General features: G+C 65.3%; 4 protein-coding genes and 1 non-coding gene across 6 annotated transcripts; 3 read left to right on the plus strand and 2 right to left on the minus strand.

Annotated features, from left to right (window-relative positions):
• Positions 1 to 317: 317 nt before the first annotated feature.
• Positions 318 to 2403, minus strand: LOC121108911 (DNA replication licensing factor MCM7-like; the record flags this gene model as incomplete). Its single annotated transcript, XM_040657207.2, has 5 exons — positions 2336 to 2403; positions 2160 to 2236; positions 1504 to 1668; positions 1081 to 1205; positions 318 to 523 (listed from the first exon to the last, which is right to left on the minus strand). Coding segments are annotated over exons 1-5 (604 nt in total), but the record flags the coding sequence as incomplete, so codon positions are not given.
• Positions 2404 to 2659: 256 nt separating this feature from the next.
• On the plus strand, positions 2660 to 7559 carry AP4M1 (adaptor-related protein complex 4, mu 1 subunit). Its single transcript, NM_205141.2, has 15 exons — positions 2660 to 2816; positions 2910 to 2995; positions 3115 to 3221; positions 3686 to 3782; positions 4299 to 4409; positions 4486 to 4566; positions 4919 to 4981; positions 5060 to 5126; positions 5437 to 5490; positions 5595 to 5698; positions 5792 to 5883; positions 6082 to 6126; positions 6208 to 6258; positions 6712 to 6829; positions 7311 to 7559. Exons 1-15 carry the CDS (start codon positions 2759 to 2761, stop codon positions 7500 to 7502), a joined length of 1326 nt encoding a protein of 441 aa, NP_990472.2. The 5' UTR covers positions 2660 to 2758; the 3' UTR covers positions 7503 to 7559.
• A 243-nt stretch (positions 7560 to 7802) lies between these two features.
• On the plus strand, positions 7803 to 9873 carry LOC107050649 (AP-1 complex subunit sigma-1A-like). Its single transcript, XM_040657204.2, has 5 exons — positions 7803 to 7854; positions 7992 to 8170; positions 8828 to 8936; positions 9195 to 9332; positions 9666 to 9873. Exons 1-5 carry the CDS (start codon positions 7852 to 7854, stop codon positions 9711 to 9713), a joined length of 477 nt encoding a protein of 158 aa, XP_040513138.1. The 5' UTR covers positions 7803 to 7851; the 3' UTR covers positions 9714 to 9873.
• A 405-nt stretch (positions 9874 to 10278) lies between these two features.
• LOC121108910 lies at positions 10279 to 13696 on the minus strand. Of its 2 annotated transcripts, none has more exons than XM_046906207.1 (2): positions 13403 to 13696; positions 10279 to 12203 (listed from the first exon to the last, which is right to left on the minus strand). In XM_046906207.1, the coding sequence occupies exon 2, from the start codon at positions 11570 to 11572 to the stop codon at positions 10535 to 10537; it is 1038 nt and encodes a 345-aa protein (XP_046762163.1). In that variant the 5' UTR covers positions 11573 to 12203; positions 13403 to 13696; the 3' UTR covers positions 10279 to 10534. The 2 variants fall into 2 exon arrangements, with proteins under 2 accessions (XP_046762163.1, XP_046762162.1); XM_046906206.1 differs by lacking the exon at positions 13403 to 13696 and adding an exon at positions 12976 to 13072.
• A 3265-nt stretch (positions 13697 to 16961) lies between these two features.
• Positions 16962 to 17035, plus strand: TRNAT-AGU. The gene has a single exon. It is a non-coding gene; the product is annotated as a tRNA-Thr (tRNA).
• Positions 17036 to 17104: the final 69 nt, after the last annotated feature.

A 17104-nucleotide genomic window follows, 5' to 3' on the forward strand; every position in this document is an offset into this window, starting at 1 on the left:
CAATCACTCCACCCCCAACCAATCCCACACCCCTATTGATCCCAACCCAATCCTACAATCCAACCGACCCCACTAAGCTCAACCCAACCCCACAACCCAACCAACCCCAACAACCCCAACCCAATCCTACAACCCAACCGACCCCACTAACACCAACTCAACCCCACAGCCCCACACCCCCAATCCTACAACCCAACCGACCCCATTGAGACTAACCCAACCCCACACCCCCAACCCAACAACCCAACAGACCCCACTAAGACCAACCCAAGCACCCCACAGCACCGACCCAACCGACCCCGTAAGCCCCCCCCAACCCCACAACCCCCCCCCCCAACCCACAGGCTGATACGTCTCGGCCCCGCATTGGTCGCAGCTGTACGTGGCCACCGCCATTCTGGGTCTGACGTCACTGACGCGGGTGACGACGCCGCGCACCGTCACCAACCGCCCGATGCAGTCGGCCCGGACGGCGCGGATGGGGAGGGGCTTCGAGGTGTCCGGGGGGGTGAAGTACAGCTCACTGCGGGAGGGAGGGGTGTGAGGGGTCTGTGGGGGGGGGTATGGGGGTCTGAGGAAGGTTTCTGGGGGACTCGGGGGGGGCTGGGGGGGGCGTGAGGGGCTGAGGGGGGTCCATGGGGGATCAGTGGGAGGGCTGGGGGGGACTGTGAGGGGCTGGGGGGGTCTAGGGGGGGTCAATGGGGGTCTGAGGGGGGACTATGAGGGGCTGGGGGGGGTCTATGGGGGTACGTGGGGGGGGTCTATGGGGGGTCAATGGGGCTTATGAGAGTCTGCAGGAGGTTTTTGGGGGGTCTGCGGGGGTCTACAGGGGGGTTTGGAATATGTGGGGCTTTGGGGGGTCGTGGGAACAGAAAGGGGCACAAAGGGGTCCCCGGGGGGGCTGTAGGGACGGGATCTGGGGGAACACCGAGGGGGGTGGATGCGGGATGGGGGCGATGTGGGGGCGCTATGGGGACAGGAGGGAGGGAACCATGAAAGGGACCGACCGGGGGGGGCACAAAATGGGAACAGAGAGCCGGGGGGGGGGGGGGGGGGGGGGCGGTTGGGGGGGGCACTCACAACCGGCGCAGCAGTTCAGGGGGGTACATCTGGTGGGGGGGGCGTGCAGCCCCCCCCTCACGGCCGCGCTGCTCCAACAGCAGACGGTGCTCAATGAACACATCCAGGGCGTCCCGCTGAGACACCTGAGGGGCAACACGGGGTCGTTGAGGGGGGGGGGGGGGGGGGAGGTGAGGGGTCCTGGGGGAGGTGGGAGGGGTGGTGGGGGGGGAGGAGGGGTTGATGGGGGGTCCTGGGACAGGGGGGGTTGATGGGGGGGTCCAGGGGTGGGGGTCTGGGGGATAGGGGGGCTGATGGGGAGTCCTGGGGGGGGAGCTGATGGGGAGTCCAGTGGTGGGGGGGTGACTGGGGGGTCCTGGGGTGGGGGGGTGGTGGTGATGGGGGGGTCCTGGGGGGGGATTTGGGGGGGGTTGGTGGTCCCACCGGGCGCTGCCGGAAGTCGGGCAGCAGTTCCTGCACGGCGTCGCTGAAGAGCTGTTGGTAACGGCGCCCGTTTTCCACCACCGCCTCCGCCAGGGCCGGATCCTCCTCTGCCACGTCCGACAGCGACACCCACACGGCACGGAGCTCCCGGTGAGCCAGCAGGGCCTGCGGGGAGAACGGGGGGCAGCAAAAGGGGGCCCGGAAATAGAGGGGAGAACGCGGGGAAGGAGGGAGAGAGAGCAGAATGGGGTGAGCAAAGGGGAAAAGTGCTATGGGGGGAAATGGGGGGGTGGGGGGATATGGGGGGGTACGGGGAGGGGATATGGGGGGGTAATTGGGGCAGGATGGGGGGTTGGGGTGGGATATGGGGCTGTCTGGGGGGGATGTGGGGGGAATATGGGGGGTAATTGGGGAGGATGGGGGATATAGGGTATAGGGGGTATGAAGGGAGTAATTGGGGTGGAATGAGAGGGATTAAGGGGGGATATGGGGGGGGCTATGGGGGGTATAGGGGGAGATGGAGCAGATCTGGGGGGGATATGGAGGGAACACGGAGGGGTGGGGGGTAATTGGGAGAGGATGGGGGGGCTGGGGGAGGTATGGGGGGGACATGGGGGGCAACTGGGGGGCATGGGGGGGTCCGGGGGGTTCCCCACCAGCTGCTGTCGGTACGGGAACTCTTTGCCGTCTGCGCCGTGGCGACAGAAATCCCGCAGGAATCGCTTCGCCTTCTCTGGATGGGGGGGGGGGGGGGGGGGCGGCCGTTACCGCGCGCTGCCCGCATCGCCCTCATTGGTCCCCACCGCCCCCCGGTATCGCCGTTACCCCCCACCTTTCTCCCCCTCGTAGTCACGCGGCGCCATTCTCGCTGCCCGCCGCTGTGAGCGCCGCTCGGTTCACGATTTCCGGTTCCGGTCCCGTCCGTTCCCGCCGCCGCCGCCGCCGCTCCGTTTCCCGCCGCTCCGCAAAACTGGCGCGAAATGCTCTCGCCACGTGACCCCCGCCGGCCAATAGCGCGCGGGCCGCGCCTCTCTGCCCTCCCCCGTGGGATCTCCAACCAATGGCAGCGCGCGGCGGGCCCCTAGCCCCGCCCCTTTCCCCCTTACCCAATAGCAGTTCTTCCGGAAACAGCCGTCGTGCGATTTCCAATACTTCCGGCGAGGACTCGGGACTTCTTAAAGGGACCGCAACGACAGAAATGTGGGGTCGGGAATTGGGGTAAAAAAAGCGGATTTTGAGCAAATTGCCTCCCGCGATGATCTCCCAGCTCTTCATCCTGTCCTCCAAGGGCGACCGCCTGGTGTACAGGAACTGTATCCTGCGAAACGTCCCCTACCCCCCCACGTCCCCCCCACCTCTTTCCGTTATGGCTCCTTAACCCCCACCCCCCCCCCACCCCAAAACAGTCCGTGGGGATGGCGGCGATGACGTCACGGACGCCTTTTACCGCGCTGTCACCTCCCTGCCCGGGGATCAGGCGCCCGTCTTCATGGTGAGGGCCACGTGGGGGCGGGGGACCCCATGGGGTGGGCAGGGTGGGGAGGGGGGGGGTTGGGCACATCCGTGGGGTCCCCCTATGGGCACCTACGGGACGTCGGGTTCTCCGCGCAGGCCCGGGAGGGGCAGCACTTCGTCCACGTGCGGCACGGGGGGCTCTACGTGGGGGCCACAACCACGGCGGATACATCGCCGTTCGTCCTGGTGGAGTTCCTGAACAGGTCGGGACGGGGGGGGCTATGGGGGAGTAGGGGAGGTTATGGGGGAAGGGGGGGGAAGAGGGGGCTTATGGGGTGGGAAGAGGGGGTTTATGAAGGGGGGCTTATGGGGGGAAAGGAGGTTTTATGAAGGGGGGGAAACGGGGGTTTATGGGGGGGAAGGGGGGTTATGGGGAGGGAAGGGGAGGTTTATGGGGGGGAGGGAAGTGGGGGTTTTATGAATGGGGGAAAGGGGGGGTTTATGGGAGGGGAGAGAAGGGGGGGTTTATGAAGGGGGGATTTACAAAGGGAGAAGTTTAAGAAAGGGAGGGAAGGGGGAGCTTATGGGGGAGGAGGGGGGGCATGGGGGGGTTTATGGGGTCCCTGTGAGGGTGTGGGGGAGATGTGGGGATGTGGGGGTGGGGGGTGGGGGCTGCGGTGGGGTGGGGTGGGGTGGGCTGTGGGGTGACGCGGTGCGGCGGTGCCAGGTTGGTGACGCTGCTGCGGGAGCACTGTGGGACTCTGAGCGAGAAGAGCGTCAGCGTGAATGTGGCCCTCGTGCAGGAACTGCTGGGAGAGATGGTGGTGGGGCAGCCGTGGGGCTGGGGAGACCCCTGGGGGGCTGGGGAGACCCTTATGGGGCTGGGGAGATCCTTATGGGGCTGGGGAGATGAGTGTGGGGCTGGGGAGACCCTTATGGGGCTGGGGACAACCCAAGGGGTTGGGGGTTTTCTGTGGGTCTGGGGGCATCCCGTGAGGCTGAGGACATCGCTATGGGGCTGGAGAGATCCTCTGGGGCTGGGGACAACGCTGTGGGGCTGGGGACATCCCAAAGTGTTGGGGACGTCCCAAAGGGTTGGGGGTGTTCTGTGGGGCTGAGAACATCCCGTGAAGCTGAAGACATCGCTATGGGGCGGGGGCTGTCCCTATGGGGAGGGAGCTGTCCCTATGGGGCAGGAGCTGTCCGGATGGGGCTGGAGCTGTCCCTATGGGGCGGGGGCTGCCCGTATGGGGCTGGAGCTGTCCCTATGGGGCGGGGACTGTCCCTATGGAGCTGGGGCTGTCCCTATGGGGCTGCTGCCCCACGGATTTCCCCCCCAGGACTTCGGATACGTGCAGACCACCGCCACCGAAGTGCTGCGCAGCGCGACCCACGGGGAACCCGAGACCACCAAAGCCTTCAGCCTGCTGGACCTCCGCTCCGTGGGGCTGGTGAGGGGGTCTGACCCCGCCGCGACCCCGCCGTGACCCCGCCGTGACCCCAACCCCCGTCCTGCCGTCCCTGCAGTTCGGCGCTGAGACGCAGCAGAGCAGAGTGGCGCCCGGCTCCGTCACCAACCGCCCGGTGCTGCCCCCTCGTGGCGAGCAGGTGGGGACCCCCAGTGACCCCACGATGACCCCCCACAGTGACCCCACGGTGACCCCACGGTGACCCCCAACAGTGGCCCCACGTGATCCCCCACGGTGACCCCATGGTGACCCCACAGTGACCCAACGGTGACCCCCAACAGTGACCCCACAGCCACCCCTGGTGACCCCACGGTGACCCCCCTCAGCGACCCCCTGGTGACCCCCCAGTCACCCCACAGTCACCCCCCACAGTGACCCTGCAGCAACCCTGCAGCGACCCCACACTGACTCCATGGTGACCCCACAATCACCCCCCACAGCGACCCCATGGTGACCCCATAGTGACCCCCCGGTGACCCCGCTGTCCCCAGGGTGGTCGCAGGGAGGTCTTTGTGGACGTCGTGGAGCGCCTGACGGTCGTCATTGCTGCCAACGTGAGTGGGGGCGAGGATGGGGGCGTCGTGTGACCCCACGTTGCATCACCCCACGTCGCCCCACATCACCCCATGCAGGGGACGCCCCTGAAGGTGGACGTGCAGGGGGAGATCCGGCTGAAGAGCTTTGTGCCTGGGGCCTGCGGTGAGGGGGGGAAGGGGGGGGCAGTGGGGGGGAGTGGGGGGCAATGGGAGGCAATGGGGGGATAGTGGGGGGCAGTGGGAGGCAATAGGGGGCAGTGGGGGGGATGGTGGGCGTCAATGGGGGGCAAAGGGGGGACGGAGGCAGGCGGTGGGGGGCAACGGGGGGATGGCGGGGGGCAGTGGGGGGCACGGGGAGGACGGCGGGGGGTAACGGGGGTAATGGAGGGATGGCGGGGGGTCCATAGGGGCGATGGGGGGGCAGTGAGGGGCCGGTGGGTGACCGCAAGGTGTCCCCCCCCCCCCCCCCCCAGAGCTGCGCATGGGGCTGACGGAGGAGCTGAGCGTGGGCACGGAGGAGCAGTGCGGTGAGACAGCGGGGGGCAATGGGGACCCCCAGCCCCCCTCGCCCCCCCTCCCCCCTATCCAACCCCCCCCCCCGGTGCCCTCTGACCCCCCCCCCCACCCCCAGGCTATGGCCGCCTCCCCCTGGCTGCTGTCGCCTTCCACAGCTCCGTGGATCTGGAGGAGTTTGAGCAGGAGCGCGTCCTGCGAGTCACACCGGGCCCGGGGGAGGTATAGGGGGGCCGGGGGAGGGGGTCTGGGGGGGGGGGAGGGTGACGCAGAGACCCCCATGGCTGTGCCCCCCCTCGTCCCCCCCCCCCCCAGGTGACGCTGATGCGCTACCAGCTGGCTGAGGACGTTGCTGTGCCGCTGCCCTTCCGCCTGCTGCCCAGCGTGGAGTGGGAGCCGGCAGGGAGGTGACAATGTGGACCCCCCCCCCCCCCAATATCCCCCCCCAATGTCCCCCACCGTGTCTCCAATATGTTCTCCATGCCCCCCCCCCCAATGTGGCCCCCCAGTGTGTCCCCCCAGTATCCCCAATGTATCCCTCTAATGTCATGTCCACCCCCCCCACTGCCCCCACTTGGGGTGACCCCCCCCCACTGTCTCCACAGGCTCCGCATTCACCTGAAGCTGCGCTGTGATCTGCCCCCCAAAAAGTGGGTGATGGGGGAGGGGGGGACGACACCGTGGGGGTGACTCTGAAGGGGTGACCCCACATTGTGCCCTCTCCCCCCCAGCCACGCCATCAACGTCGTCCTGCAGCTGCCGCTGCCCCGGGAGGCGAGCAGGTGGGGGGGGGGGGGGCATTTGGGGGGGCTCTGGGGGAGTCCCATTGAGAGGAGGGGGTAATTCTGGGGGTGGGGGTCTCATTGGTGTGAGGATTTTGGGGGGGGAGTCCTATTTTTGGGGTTTGTTTGGAGGTGGTGTTAGAGGGGGGGTCCCATTGATGGGGGAGGGGGGCAGTTTTTGGGGGTGTGAGATCTTATTCATGGGGGAGGGTTCAAAGTCCTGTTTGTGGAGGGCTCCTATTGATGGGGGGGGAGGGGGGTCCGGGAGGACCCCATTTTGGGGGGGGGGGGGGGGGAAGCTCCCATTTTTTGGGTCCCTTTCATTCTTAGGGGGGGGGCCTATTGATGTGGGGGGATATTTTGGGGTGGGATGTTAGGGGGGTCTGGTGGAGGGGTCCCATTTTGGGGGGTTGGGGGGGGGGCTGACCGTCTCCCCCCCCCCCCCCCCCCCAGCCTGGCGCAGGAGCTGAGCAGCCCCGAACAGACAGCAGAGCTGCAGGGGGGGGGACGGAGTCTGCGCTGGGCCATCCCACGGTGCCAGGGGGGGGCGCAGCTGGGGGCCGTGTTCAGGGTGAGGAGACCCCTAGTGTTACCCCTGGGGGTGTATGACCCCAATGTGACCCCAATGTGAGCCCAGGGAATGTGTGACCCCAATATGACCCCAGGGGGTGTGTGTGACCCCCATGTGACCCCTCTGTGATCCCCACTATGACCCCTGGGGTATGTGTGACCCCAATATGACCCCAGTGTGACCCCTGGGGGTGTGTATGACCCCACTGTGACCCCCACTATGACCCCTGGGGTGTGTGTGACCCCAATATGACCCCAGAGAGTGTGTGTGACCCCAATATGACCCTAAAGGGTGTCTGTGACCCCCATATGACCCCAATGTGATCCCTGGAGGTGTGTATGACCCCAGTGTGACCCCAATATGATCCCAGTGTGACCTCAGGGGGTGCATGACCCCAATGCGACCCCACTGTGTGTGACCCCACTGTGACCCCCAATGCCCCCCCGGTGTCCCCCCCCATCACCCCCGCTTTCCCCTGCAGGTGCAGCTGCCCCCCACCCCCCCGCTGGGCCTGGGCCCCGCAGCGCTCACCTTTGAGCTCCCGGCGCTGACGGTTTCGGGGCTGCGGCTGCGTTGGCTGCGCCTCTCCGCCCCCCCCGGCGCCCCCCCGGGCCCCCCCCAGCGCTGGGTTCGCCATCTGACCCACAGCGACTCCTACGTGGTCCGGCTGTGACCTGGGCCGAACCCGGGCCGCTTTTGGGGCGAATACACGAAGTTTTGGAGCCTCTGAGAGTTTTGGGGTGAACTCATTTCTGGTTGTTTTTTTTCTGGGGGGGGTAGGGGGGGGGGGGCGCAGATTCGGCTGAGCGTTTTGGGGTGAATCCGTGAGATTTTGGGCCTCGCGCGCGGATTCGGGCCTCGCCTAGGCCGCGCGCGGCCGTCCCCATGGCAACGCGCCCTTCCCCGCGCGGGCCAATCAGTGCCGGCCCCGCCCCCGGCCGGAAGTGACGCCCCGCGTTCACCGGAAGTGGACGGGGGCGCAGACCGGAAGCGGGGCTGGCAGCGGAAGCAGCGGCGGCGCCATGGTGAGCGGCGGGGACGGGCGGGCTGCGAGCGGGGCGGAGTCACGCGACGGGCGGGGTCACGTGGGCGGGGTCACGTGACGGGGAGGGCGCCGACCTCCGACCCCGGGCCCGCATCTCCCCGCGCTTCTGCCCCGCAGCTGCGCTTCGTGCTGCTGTTCAGCCGGCAGGGGAAGCTGCGCCTGCAGCAATGGTACCGGGCCGGGGCGGAGCGCGACAAGCGGAAGGCGGCGCGGGAGCTGATGCAGGCGGTGCTGGCCCGGAAACCCAAGATGTGCAGCTTCCTGGAGTGGGGAGAGCTGAAGGTGGTCTATAAGAGGTGGGGCGCAGAGCGGCCGTGGCGGGGGTGGGGGGGAGGCACGGGGGGGTCCATCCGACCCCGCTGGTTGTGCCCGGTGGGGTCCCTGCGCCGCTCGGCCCCGTGGTTGCGCCGCACTCCATTCGGCCCCGTCGGATTCATTCATCTCTGCGATGCTCCGCCCCCGATCCACGTGGCCACGCCCCCCGTGACATGGCAGCCCCGCCCACAGTTTCGCGGCCACGCCCCTTCGTGGTTACCACGCCCCGACTCTTCCCACGCCCTTCCATTGGCCCCGCCCCAGCTCCGTGACCACGCCCCCTTCCCGTTAACGCCAACTCTGTGGCCACGCCCCTTTTATTAGCCCCGCCCCTAGTCCGTGACCACGCCCCCATTGACCCAGCCCCAGCTGCGTGACCACACCCATCCCATTGGCCCTGCCCTTATACTGTGGCCACGCCCCCTCAGACCGGCCCCGCCCCCAACTCCATGGCAACGCCCCTCCCATTGGCCCCACCCACAGCTCCGTGACCACGCCCCTTCCCATCGCCCCACCCCATCGCTGTGACCACGCCCCCTTCGCATTGGCCACACCCAAACTCCCTGACCACGCCCCCTCCGATTGACCACGCCCCCCATTGGCCACGCCCCTTTATTGCCCCCAATCCCCCCCCCCAGGTACGCCAGCCTGTACTTCTGCTGCGCCATCGAGGGGGCTGACAATGAGCTGCTGACCCTGGAGCTCATCCACCGCTACGTGGAGCTGCTGGACAAATACTTCGGGAGCGTACGTGTGGGGCTGCCCCATTGAGGGGGGGGAGGAGGGGTACGATGGGCTCAGCCCCCCCCCAACTCCATTTTGAGCCCCCAGACCTCCTCCAGCCCCATTCTTATTCCCCCTCGTCCCGTTTTGGGATCCCCTTCCATCCCAAGGATTCCCTCAGTCCCACTTCAGACCCCTCCAGATACCCCCCCCACCCTGTATTTCATGCCCCCCCTCCCCAAAACCCCCACCCCGTATTTCTGTCCCCCCCCGCCCCCCCAGGTGTGTGAGTTGGACATCATCTTCAACTTCGAGAAGGCCTATTTCATCCTGGATGAGTTCGTGATGGGGGGGGAGATCCAGGACACCTCCAAGAAGAGCGTGCTGAAGGCCATCGAGCAGGCAGACCTGCTGCAGGAGGTGGGGACCCCCCCAGCCCGACCCCCACCCCCCCCCTACGGGGGGGACAGTGGCCCCAAAACCCCATAGGGAGCTCTGGAACCCTTTGGTGCCCCATAAGGAGCATGGGGACCCCCCCCCCCCCCCCCCCAGTATCCCCCCATGGACCCTCTGTGGGGGTCTTACACCCTTCTGCACCCCCCCGCCTTTCAGACCCCCCCATATTTTACAACCCATCCCCCCCCCCCCCTTGATATTTTAGGGGTCCTTGCTTTAATTTGGGCTCCTTCTATAATGAGGGACCCCCATTAATTGCAGACCCCCCCCTGATTTTTGCCCTCCCCCCCCCCCCAGGAGGATGAGTCCCCCCGCAGCGTTCTGGAGGAGATGGGCTTGGCGTAGTGCCCCCCCCCCCACCAGACCCCACCCCCAAAATGACGTTTGGGGGTGGCACCCCCAGACCCCCACAGGTGGGAGGGGGGGGAGGGGGTGCCCCATGGGACCTCAATTTAAAGGGACCACGGGGGGGCGTGGGGCCCCCCAATAAATGGATGAGAGCGGAGAGCTGTGGGTGATTGATTATGGGGCAGTCGTTAGTGTGGGCGTAATTAGTGGGAGGTAATTAGCATAAGGGTTGATTTGCGTGGGGGCAATTAGCATGTGGGGTAATCGGGAGGTGATTAGTACAAAGGAGTTAATTAACAAGTGAGAGAAATAAGTAACGCATAGTTGGCATACGGGGGGACAATTAACATGGGGATATATGGGGGGATGTGATTAATCCCAGGGGATCTTAATTAGCATGGGGAGGTCGTAATCAACGTAACAGTTATAATTAACACGCGGTCAGAATTCATGCTGGTCTTTAACGCATTGAGCCGTGGGTAGGGGGAGCAATTAGGACAACGGCGGTTAATTAACGCAAGGGGAGTTAATTAGCCCGGGGCCCACTAACGAGCCTAACTCGTACTAAAATAGTTGCCTTTATTTGTTAGCAAAATTAACGAGGGGGCGTCTGTGTGTGGGGAGGGGGGGGGTGGGATTGGGAGTGGGATTGAGGGATTGGGAGGACTGGGATTGGAGGACCGGGATTGGGATTGGGAGAACGGGACTGGGATTGGGGGATTGGGATTGGGGGACTGGGATTGGGATTGGGGGACTGGGATTGGGAGTGGGGGACTGGGAGCAGTGGGGCTGTGGGGTGGGATGGGGGCCGGGACCCCTCACCACCTCCTCCCCTCCCACTGTGCCGCCGGGGTCCGGAACGTCCTGGGCCTGGGGGCGGGGAGGGGCGGCGGGGGCACGGCTTCATCCCCCCCCTCCTCCCCCCCCTCCTCCTCCTCCTCCTCTTCCTCCTCCTCCTCGGTGACGTCATCATCGATGATGTCATTGGGCAGCGCCGCCGCTGCCGCCGCCTCCTCCTGGCGCTTCTGCTCCACGTCGTGGATGATGTCCACCACGTCGTCGGCAGGGAGGTGCAGGCGGCTCGACAGCTCGATCAGCTGATCGATGGTCCCGGGGTCCAACCCGGCGTCGCCGTCGTCGTCATCGGGAGCCGCCGGCAGCGCCGCTGCCAGGGCTTGGGCCAACGGGAGGGGGTCGGGGGCGGCGGGGGGCGGGGCGCGGGCGGCCACAGGGGGGCCGAGGAGCGGCGGGTGGTTGGCACCCGAAGGGAAGCGGCTGTGGGTGGGGCTGCGGCCGTGGGTGGGCGCCGCCTCATCGTCCCCGGGGATTTGGTTGGCCATGGGGCCTTCATCCACGGGGCCTTCGTCCACAGGGATCTGGTTGGCCATCATCGGGATCTGGTTGGCCATCATTGGGATCTGGTTGGCCATCATTGGGATCTGGTTGGCCATCATCGGGATCTGGTTGGCCATCGGGAACCTCGTGGTGGCTGTTGGGATCTTCTTCCCCGTTGGGATCTTCTTCCCCACTAAGACCTCATTGTCCATTGCGGCCCAACTGTCCATCGGGATCTCGTTGACCGTAGGGAACCCTTTCCCCATTGATAAGGCGCCGTTACCCCGTGGGAATTCCTTTCCCGTTGACAGTTCCTTATCAATGGACGATTCCTTGGCCATGGACAACCCGTTGCCCGCTGAGAATTTCTTACTCACCGAGGACCCCTTCCCCATTGAAAACTCCTTCTCCATGGGGAATTCCTTCCCCGCCATTGATAACCCGTCGCCCATTGATAAACCTTTGCCCATCGATAACCCGTTGCCCATTGACAGTCCGTTGCCCATTGACGCCTTCCCCATCGGAAACCCCTTCTCCTCAGGGAAGCCCCTCCCCGCCGCGTACCCCCTCCCCCCCCCACGCCCCCTTCCTCTCCCTCTCCCCGACTTCCTCCTCCTCCTCCTCCTCCTCCTCCTCCTCCTCCGACCGCTTCCCCTCCGCTCCGGGGCCGTGCAGGAGGTACCGCAGGAGGAGATCTGAGGCCATATCCGCCAGCCGCTCCTCCTCGGCGGCCGCTTTCCTGGCCGCCTGCGCCTGCCGCCGGCTCTCCATCAGCTCCTGGTAGCGCCGCTCCAGCAGCTTCAGCTCCAGGCTCTGCTGCTGCCGCAGCTGCCGCGCGCTCGCCCAGCCCCGGCCCCGCTCCCGTTCCCTTTCCCGTTCCCGTTCCCTTTTCTTGGCCTCCGCGCGGAGTTTGCCCAATTCTTCCAACTCTTTCCACGTTTCCGTCGGGGATCCGCCGCGGCTTCGCTTCGCGCCCACGTCCTTCACGTTGTCCCCGTCGCTGGGGGGCTCCAGGTCCTCCCAAGGGTCCCCCGCCCTCGCGGATGAGGGGGTTTTTTTGTGGGGGGGGCTGCGGGCGGCTCTGGGCCAGGAGGGCGATGGAGAGGAGGAGAGCGGCGCTGCGGAGAGGGCGGTCGGGGGGGGGCATCGTGCCTGGGGGGGGGGGGGGGGGGCAGAGGGGTCAGGGGGACCCCCGTAAAGGTCCCCTCAATCCCCCCTGAATCCCCTCAAGGATCTCCCACGGAGTCCCCCAGTTGTCCCAGTGTTTTGGGGTTCTCCCCTGCAGGCCCCCCTAAATCTCCCCATAGCGCCCCCTAAACCCTCCCATTGGGGTCTCCTAAATCCCCCCATAGGGTCCCCCGAGTACCTCCCATGTTCCGGGTCCCCAGTGCTATGAATCCCTCAATAGGGTCCTCTAATCCCCTCCACACACACCGTGTCCCCTAAATCCCCTCGTAGGGTCCCCCATAGGGTCCTCCAATTGTCCCCACTGTTGTGGGACCCCCATGTACTGTGTGTGTCCCCCAAATCCCCCCCATAAGGACCCCTCAACGCTAGGAGTCCCTCCTCCCTTTAGGGGCCCATTCATACAGCACACACACAGCACACACATAGCACATACATAGCACACGCATAGCACACACGTAGCACACGCATAGCACATACGTGCACGTATGCAGCCCACCCGTGAAGAGCACAGCCACACCTATTGCACACAGCACACGCAGTACATGGCACACACACAGCACACACACAGCACACACACAGCACACACACAGCACACACACAGCACACACGTGTCCACGCGTGACGCAGCCATGCAGCACGGAGCCCACGCAGCCCCGTGCACACAGCACACTCAGTGTGAGCCCCATCCGTGGCACATCCGTGCCCATCCACGCACACACGCGGCGCTTCTACATACGTGCACAGCGCACGGAGCACACCCACGCACGGAGCACACCCACGCACGGAGCACAGCCCTGCAGCACGTCCGATTCGCGGCACCCCCGCGCGCACACGGAGCACACCCCCGCCCACCCGCGCCCCCCCCACTCCCCCCCCCCCCGCCTGCCGCAGCTGCCACGCCCAGCGCTGAGCCGCGGGACCCCCCCCCACGATCGCCCAAATCTCCTCCAATCCCCCCACAAAAGCCCCTCAAATTCTCCCCAAGCCCTCCCCGGAGCCCCCAAATCCCTCCCCAAACCCCCCGGGTCCCCCATAGACCCCCTCGGGATCCCCTCAAATCCCCCTCCTACCCCTCCAAATCCCGCCCCCCCCAACCTCCCCTCCCCATCACACCCACCCCTCCGTTTCCTCCATAGGATAACACGGCTCAGGATGGCATTTACCCGCTCGGGGTGGGGGGGCTCACGACGATCTCGGGGCGCCCCCCGCTGCCTCCCCAATCTCTGCAGGGGGGGCTCCGGCGCTGAGTTCCGCTCCCGGTGGCTCCCGGTTAATTCCAGTCAGTCCCCGGTACCGATCCGTGCGCCGTTCTGCTCCCAGTCCCAGCGCGGGGTCCTCACCGGCTCCCGGTTGCTCTCTATGAGCGGTCCCAGTGCCAGTCCCGGTACCGGCAGAGCCTCCCAATGGATCCCCGGTTCCGTTCCCAGCGGCAGCGGCTCCGGTTCAGCACCGCGGACAGCGCTCGGCGGCTCCGCCCCCTTTTATACCCGCGCGCGGCCCCACGTGGGGCTCCATTGACGTCAATGCGCCCATTCATAAAAAAAATCCGGGGGGGGGGGGGGGAGGGAGGGGCGCATGCGCGCGGACGGGAGGGGTGAATGCATGAATGGATGAATGAACGCGCGCGGGGGATGAATGGGGAAGGGGGGAGGGAGAGGGGGGGCGGTCAAACACACGCGGGGACCCCCTGAGAGCGGCCCTATACGTGGAGCTCCGTAGGCACAGCCCCATCCGCGGCCCTATAGGGCACAGCCCTACAAGGACAGACCTATACACACAACCCTATACGTAGCCCTGTGTGCGGCCCAACAGAGCCCTCCACAAGGCCCTACAAACACACAGCCCCATACATCACCCCCCAGACACACACATGGCCCTACACAGACTCTCATATACGCACCCTATACACCCCCTCCCCATACGTGATTTCCCCCATAGTCCCTCCCCACACCCCTATAGACCCCCATACACACCCCTATAGTCCCTCCCCATACACACTCCTATAAAACCCCCCCACACCCCTATAGACCCCCCATACACCCCTATAGACCCCACCATACACACCCATATAGACCCCCATACATACCCCTACAGAACCCCCCCCATCCCTATCGAGCCCCCATACACCCCTATAGACCCCCACTCACACCCCTACAGCCCCCCCATCCACACCCAGGAACTGAGCGCTCCGCACACACACACGGGCCCACACGCTGTACGTATATGTGGTATCTACACGCACACCCATAACACACGCGTGTACACACGGCCCATACGTGTATGGGGGTCGTACATACGTGTACATGCGTGGTGTTTATGTGTGCACACGCGGCACGCACACACGTGGTACCGATGTGAACACGGATGGCACACGGAGGTACCCACACGTGTAGGGCCGGACTCACGTGTGTGTCTGTATGTACACACGTGTGTGGCTGCATATACACGCGTGCGCACACATGTATACACATGTGTACACACATCTGTAAGTATTGGCACACCTTTGGGGGATCCCTGTGGCCCCATAAGGTCCTACAGGTGCCCATATGTCTATAGGGCTGTGGGTCCCCATAGGATTGGGGTGCGTTTGGGGGTCACAGTGCTGCTGTAAGACCCTATAAGTGTGATGCGTGCAGTCCCCCACCCCCAACCCGTTCCTATAGGTGTTCTGAGAGTAAATGGGGGCGGGGGGGGGGTTGCTCTGCACCTATAAGTTCCCGTGGGCCCATATGGGCGTCCTGGTGCAACTGTAAGTCCCCATAAACACCCGTGTGTCTATGGGGAGTCCCCGCATTGCTGTGGGTCCCTATAGGTCCTGGGGTGGCTATGGGGGAGAGAGGGCTCCGCGTCCCTATAGGTTTTGAAGTGTCTGTGGGGCTCAGCGTGTCCCTATAGATCCCTATAGGGTTGGGGTGCCTATGGGGGTCCCTACAGGTGCCATAGCCGCTGCGGGGGGGGGCGTGCCCCCGCCGGTGACTCACCATTGCAGCTGCCTCTATAGGCCCCCCCCCCCCCCGCGCTGGGGGTGATGACTCAGAGCAGCGCAGCTTCCTGCGGGTGGGGGGTGTGGGACTGGGGGGTATAGGGGATATAAGGTGTGTGGGGCAGGAGGTATAGGGAAGGGGGATGGGGGGGTATAGGGTGAGGGGTGTAGGGCAGGGGGTATAGGGTATATAGGGACTGGGGAGTGTGTGGGGGGGGTGTAGGAGTAAGTAGGGGTATAAGGCTTGTGGGGTAGAGGGTATAGGGCAGGAATATATAGGACCTGGGGGGTATTGGGATGAGGGATGTGTGGGTCCAGGAGGTATGGGGTCTAGAGAGAAGAGAGGTAGAGGGACCGGGGGGTTTGTAGGGCAGAGAGTTACAAAGGGTACACGGTGTGTAGGGAAGGATATATGGGGTACGTGGGCTGTAAGGGGTATTATAGGGATTGGGTATGTGGGGTAAGGGGGGATGGAGGTTATATGGCAAAGGGGTATAGGACCTGGGGAGGCCTTATTGGGATCTGAGGGGCTCTACGGGGACCTGTGAGACTCCATAGGGATCAGTGGGGTGCTGTGGGGTCCAGAGACCCTATAGTGCCATGGGGGGAGGTCCATAGGGGTCTGAAGGGCTCTATAGGGCCATGGAGAGAGATCTGTTGGATCTGAGGGGGTTCCATGGGGGCTAAGAAGGCTCCTATAGGGTCGAGGAGGGCTCTGTAGGGTCTGGGGCTTTCTGCAGGGACCTGTGGGTCTCCATAGGGCTACCAAGGGGGGGGATTCTATAGAGACCAGAGGGGTTCTATAGGGTCCGGGAGCGTTCTGTAGAGACATTGGGGGCGGGTTCTATAGGGCCCTCCATAGGGCCATCCCCTCCCCCCCCCCCCCCCCCCCCCCCGATGATTCACCCCTGCGGCAGAGGAGCCCTCCCCACTTCCCCTCCCTCCACCCCCCCGCCAGGTGACGTCACCTCGGGATCACGTGACAGTGTGGGGGGGGTCTCCTACCGCAGAGGGTCCCCCCCTCCTCATCCCCTCCCCCTCCCCTCGATTCGTCCTTGGGGTGGTCCCCCCGCCCGGCTCCGGCCCCGCCCCCCCCCCGGCTGGAAGGGGAAAGGGGACGCCCCCAAACGTGCCCCCCACTGCCCCCCCACACCTCCCCGTTCTCCCTCAGTGCCCCCCAGTATATCCCAGTACCCCCCCCACTATATCCCAGTGCCCCCCAGAGTGCCCCCCCATTGTGCACCACCGTCTCCCAGTGCCCCCCACGCCCCCCGCAGTGCCCCCCACGACACCCCACTGACCCCATCGTGCCCCACTGACCACCCCCAGTGCCCCCCCCCCCCCCCCATTCAATACAGTGGGGGAGGCGGCGCCCCCTCCCCGTCGCCATGACAACGGTTGCCGGGCAACCGCAGCACCGTCGCTACAGCGGTGGTTGCCATGGCAACAGCAGCGTTCCCCCATTGCCCCCTTTCCCCCTTCTTTCCCATTTCCCCCCAATCTGCCTCATTTCCCCCATCCTCCCCCATATTTCCCCACCCTCCCCATATTTCCCCATCCCCCCCATCTCCCCATCCCCCCCATTTTCCCCATCCCCCCCATATTTCCCCATTCCCCCCCCAGTACTTCTCCCCCCATATTCCCCCATTGCCCCCCATTCCCATTCCGGTCCCCGTTTCCGCACTGCGCATGCGCGGCGCTCAGGGATGCGGCGGCGGGCGGGCAGCGCAGCGCGCAGCGGCGCCGTGGCTTAGTTGGTTAAAGCGCCTGTCTAGTAAACAGGAGATCCTGGGTTCGAATCCCAGCGGTGCCTTTTTGGAGCCGGCCGCTCATTAGCGGGCGCGGACGGCTCATTAATTAACCGCGGGTCTTAAAATCGGTG

The sequence above is a fragment of the Gallus gallus genome, unplaced genomic scaffold, assembly GCF_016699485.2.
Source record: "Gallus gallus isolate bGalGal1 unplaced genomic scaffold, bGalGal1.mat.broiler.GRCg7b scaffold_61, whole genome shotgun sequence".
Classification (NCBI taxonomy): Eukaryota; Metazoa; Chordata; class Aves; order Galliformes; family Phasianidae; genus Gallus; species Gallus gallus.

What these genes read in the sequence shown, in the direction of transcription:
- AP4M1 (NM_205141.2), top strand. Translation starts at nt 2,759, where the DNA reads ATGATCTCCCAGCTCTTCATCCTGTCCTCCAAGGGCGACCGCCTGGTG. An exon ending in ATCAGGCGCCCGTCTTCATG is followed by an intron (nt 2,996 to 3,114) that starts GTGAGGGCCACG and finishes TTCTCCGCGCAG; the next exon opens with GCCCGGGAGGGGCAGCACTT. An exon ending in AGCTGGGGGCCGTGTTCAGG is followed by an intron (nt 6,830 to 7,310) that starts GTGAGGAGACCC and finishes TTTCCCCTGCAG; the next exon opens with GTGCAGCTGCCCCCCACCCC.
- LOC107050649 (XM_040657204.2), top strand. An exon ending in CTGAAGGTGGTCTATAAGAG is followed by an intron (nt 8,171 to 8,827) that starts GTGGGGCGCAGA and finishes CCCCCCCCCCAG; the next exon opens with GTACGCCAGCCTGTACTTCT. An exon ending in TGGACAAATACTTCGGGAGC is followed by an intron (nt 8,937 to 9,194) that starts GTACGTGTGGGG and finishes CCGCCCCCCCAG; the next exon opens with GTGTGTGAGTTGGACATCAT.
- LOC121108910 (XM_046906207.1), bottom strand. Translation starts at nt 11,572, where the DNA reads ATGGGGAAGGCGTCAATGGGCAACGGACTGTCAATGGGCAACGGGTTA.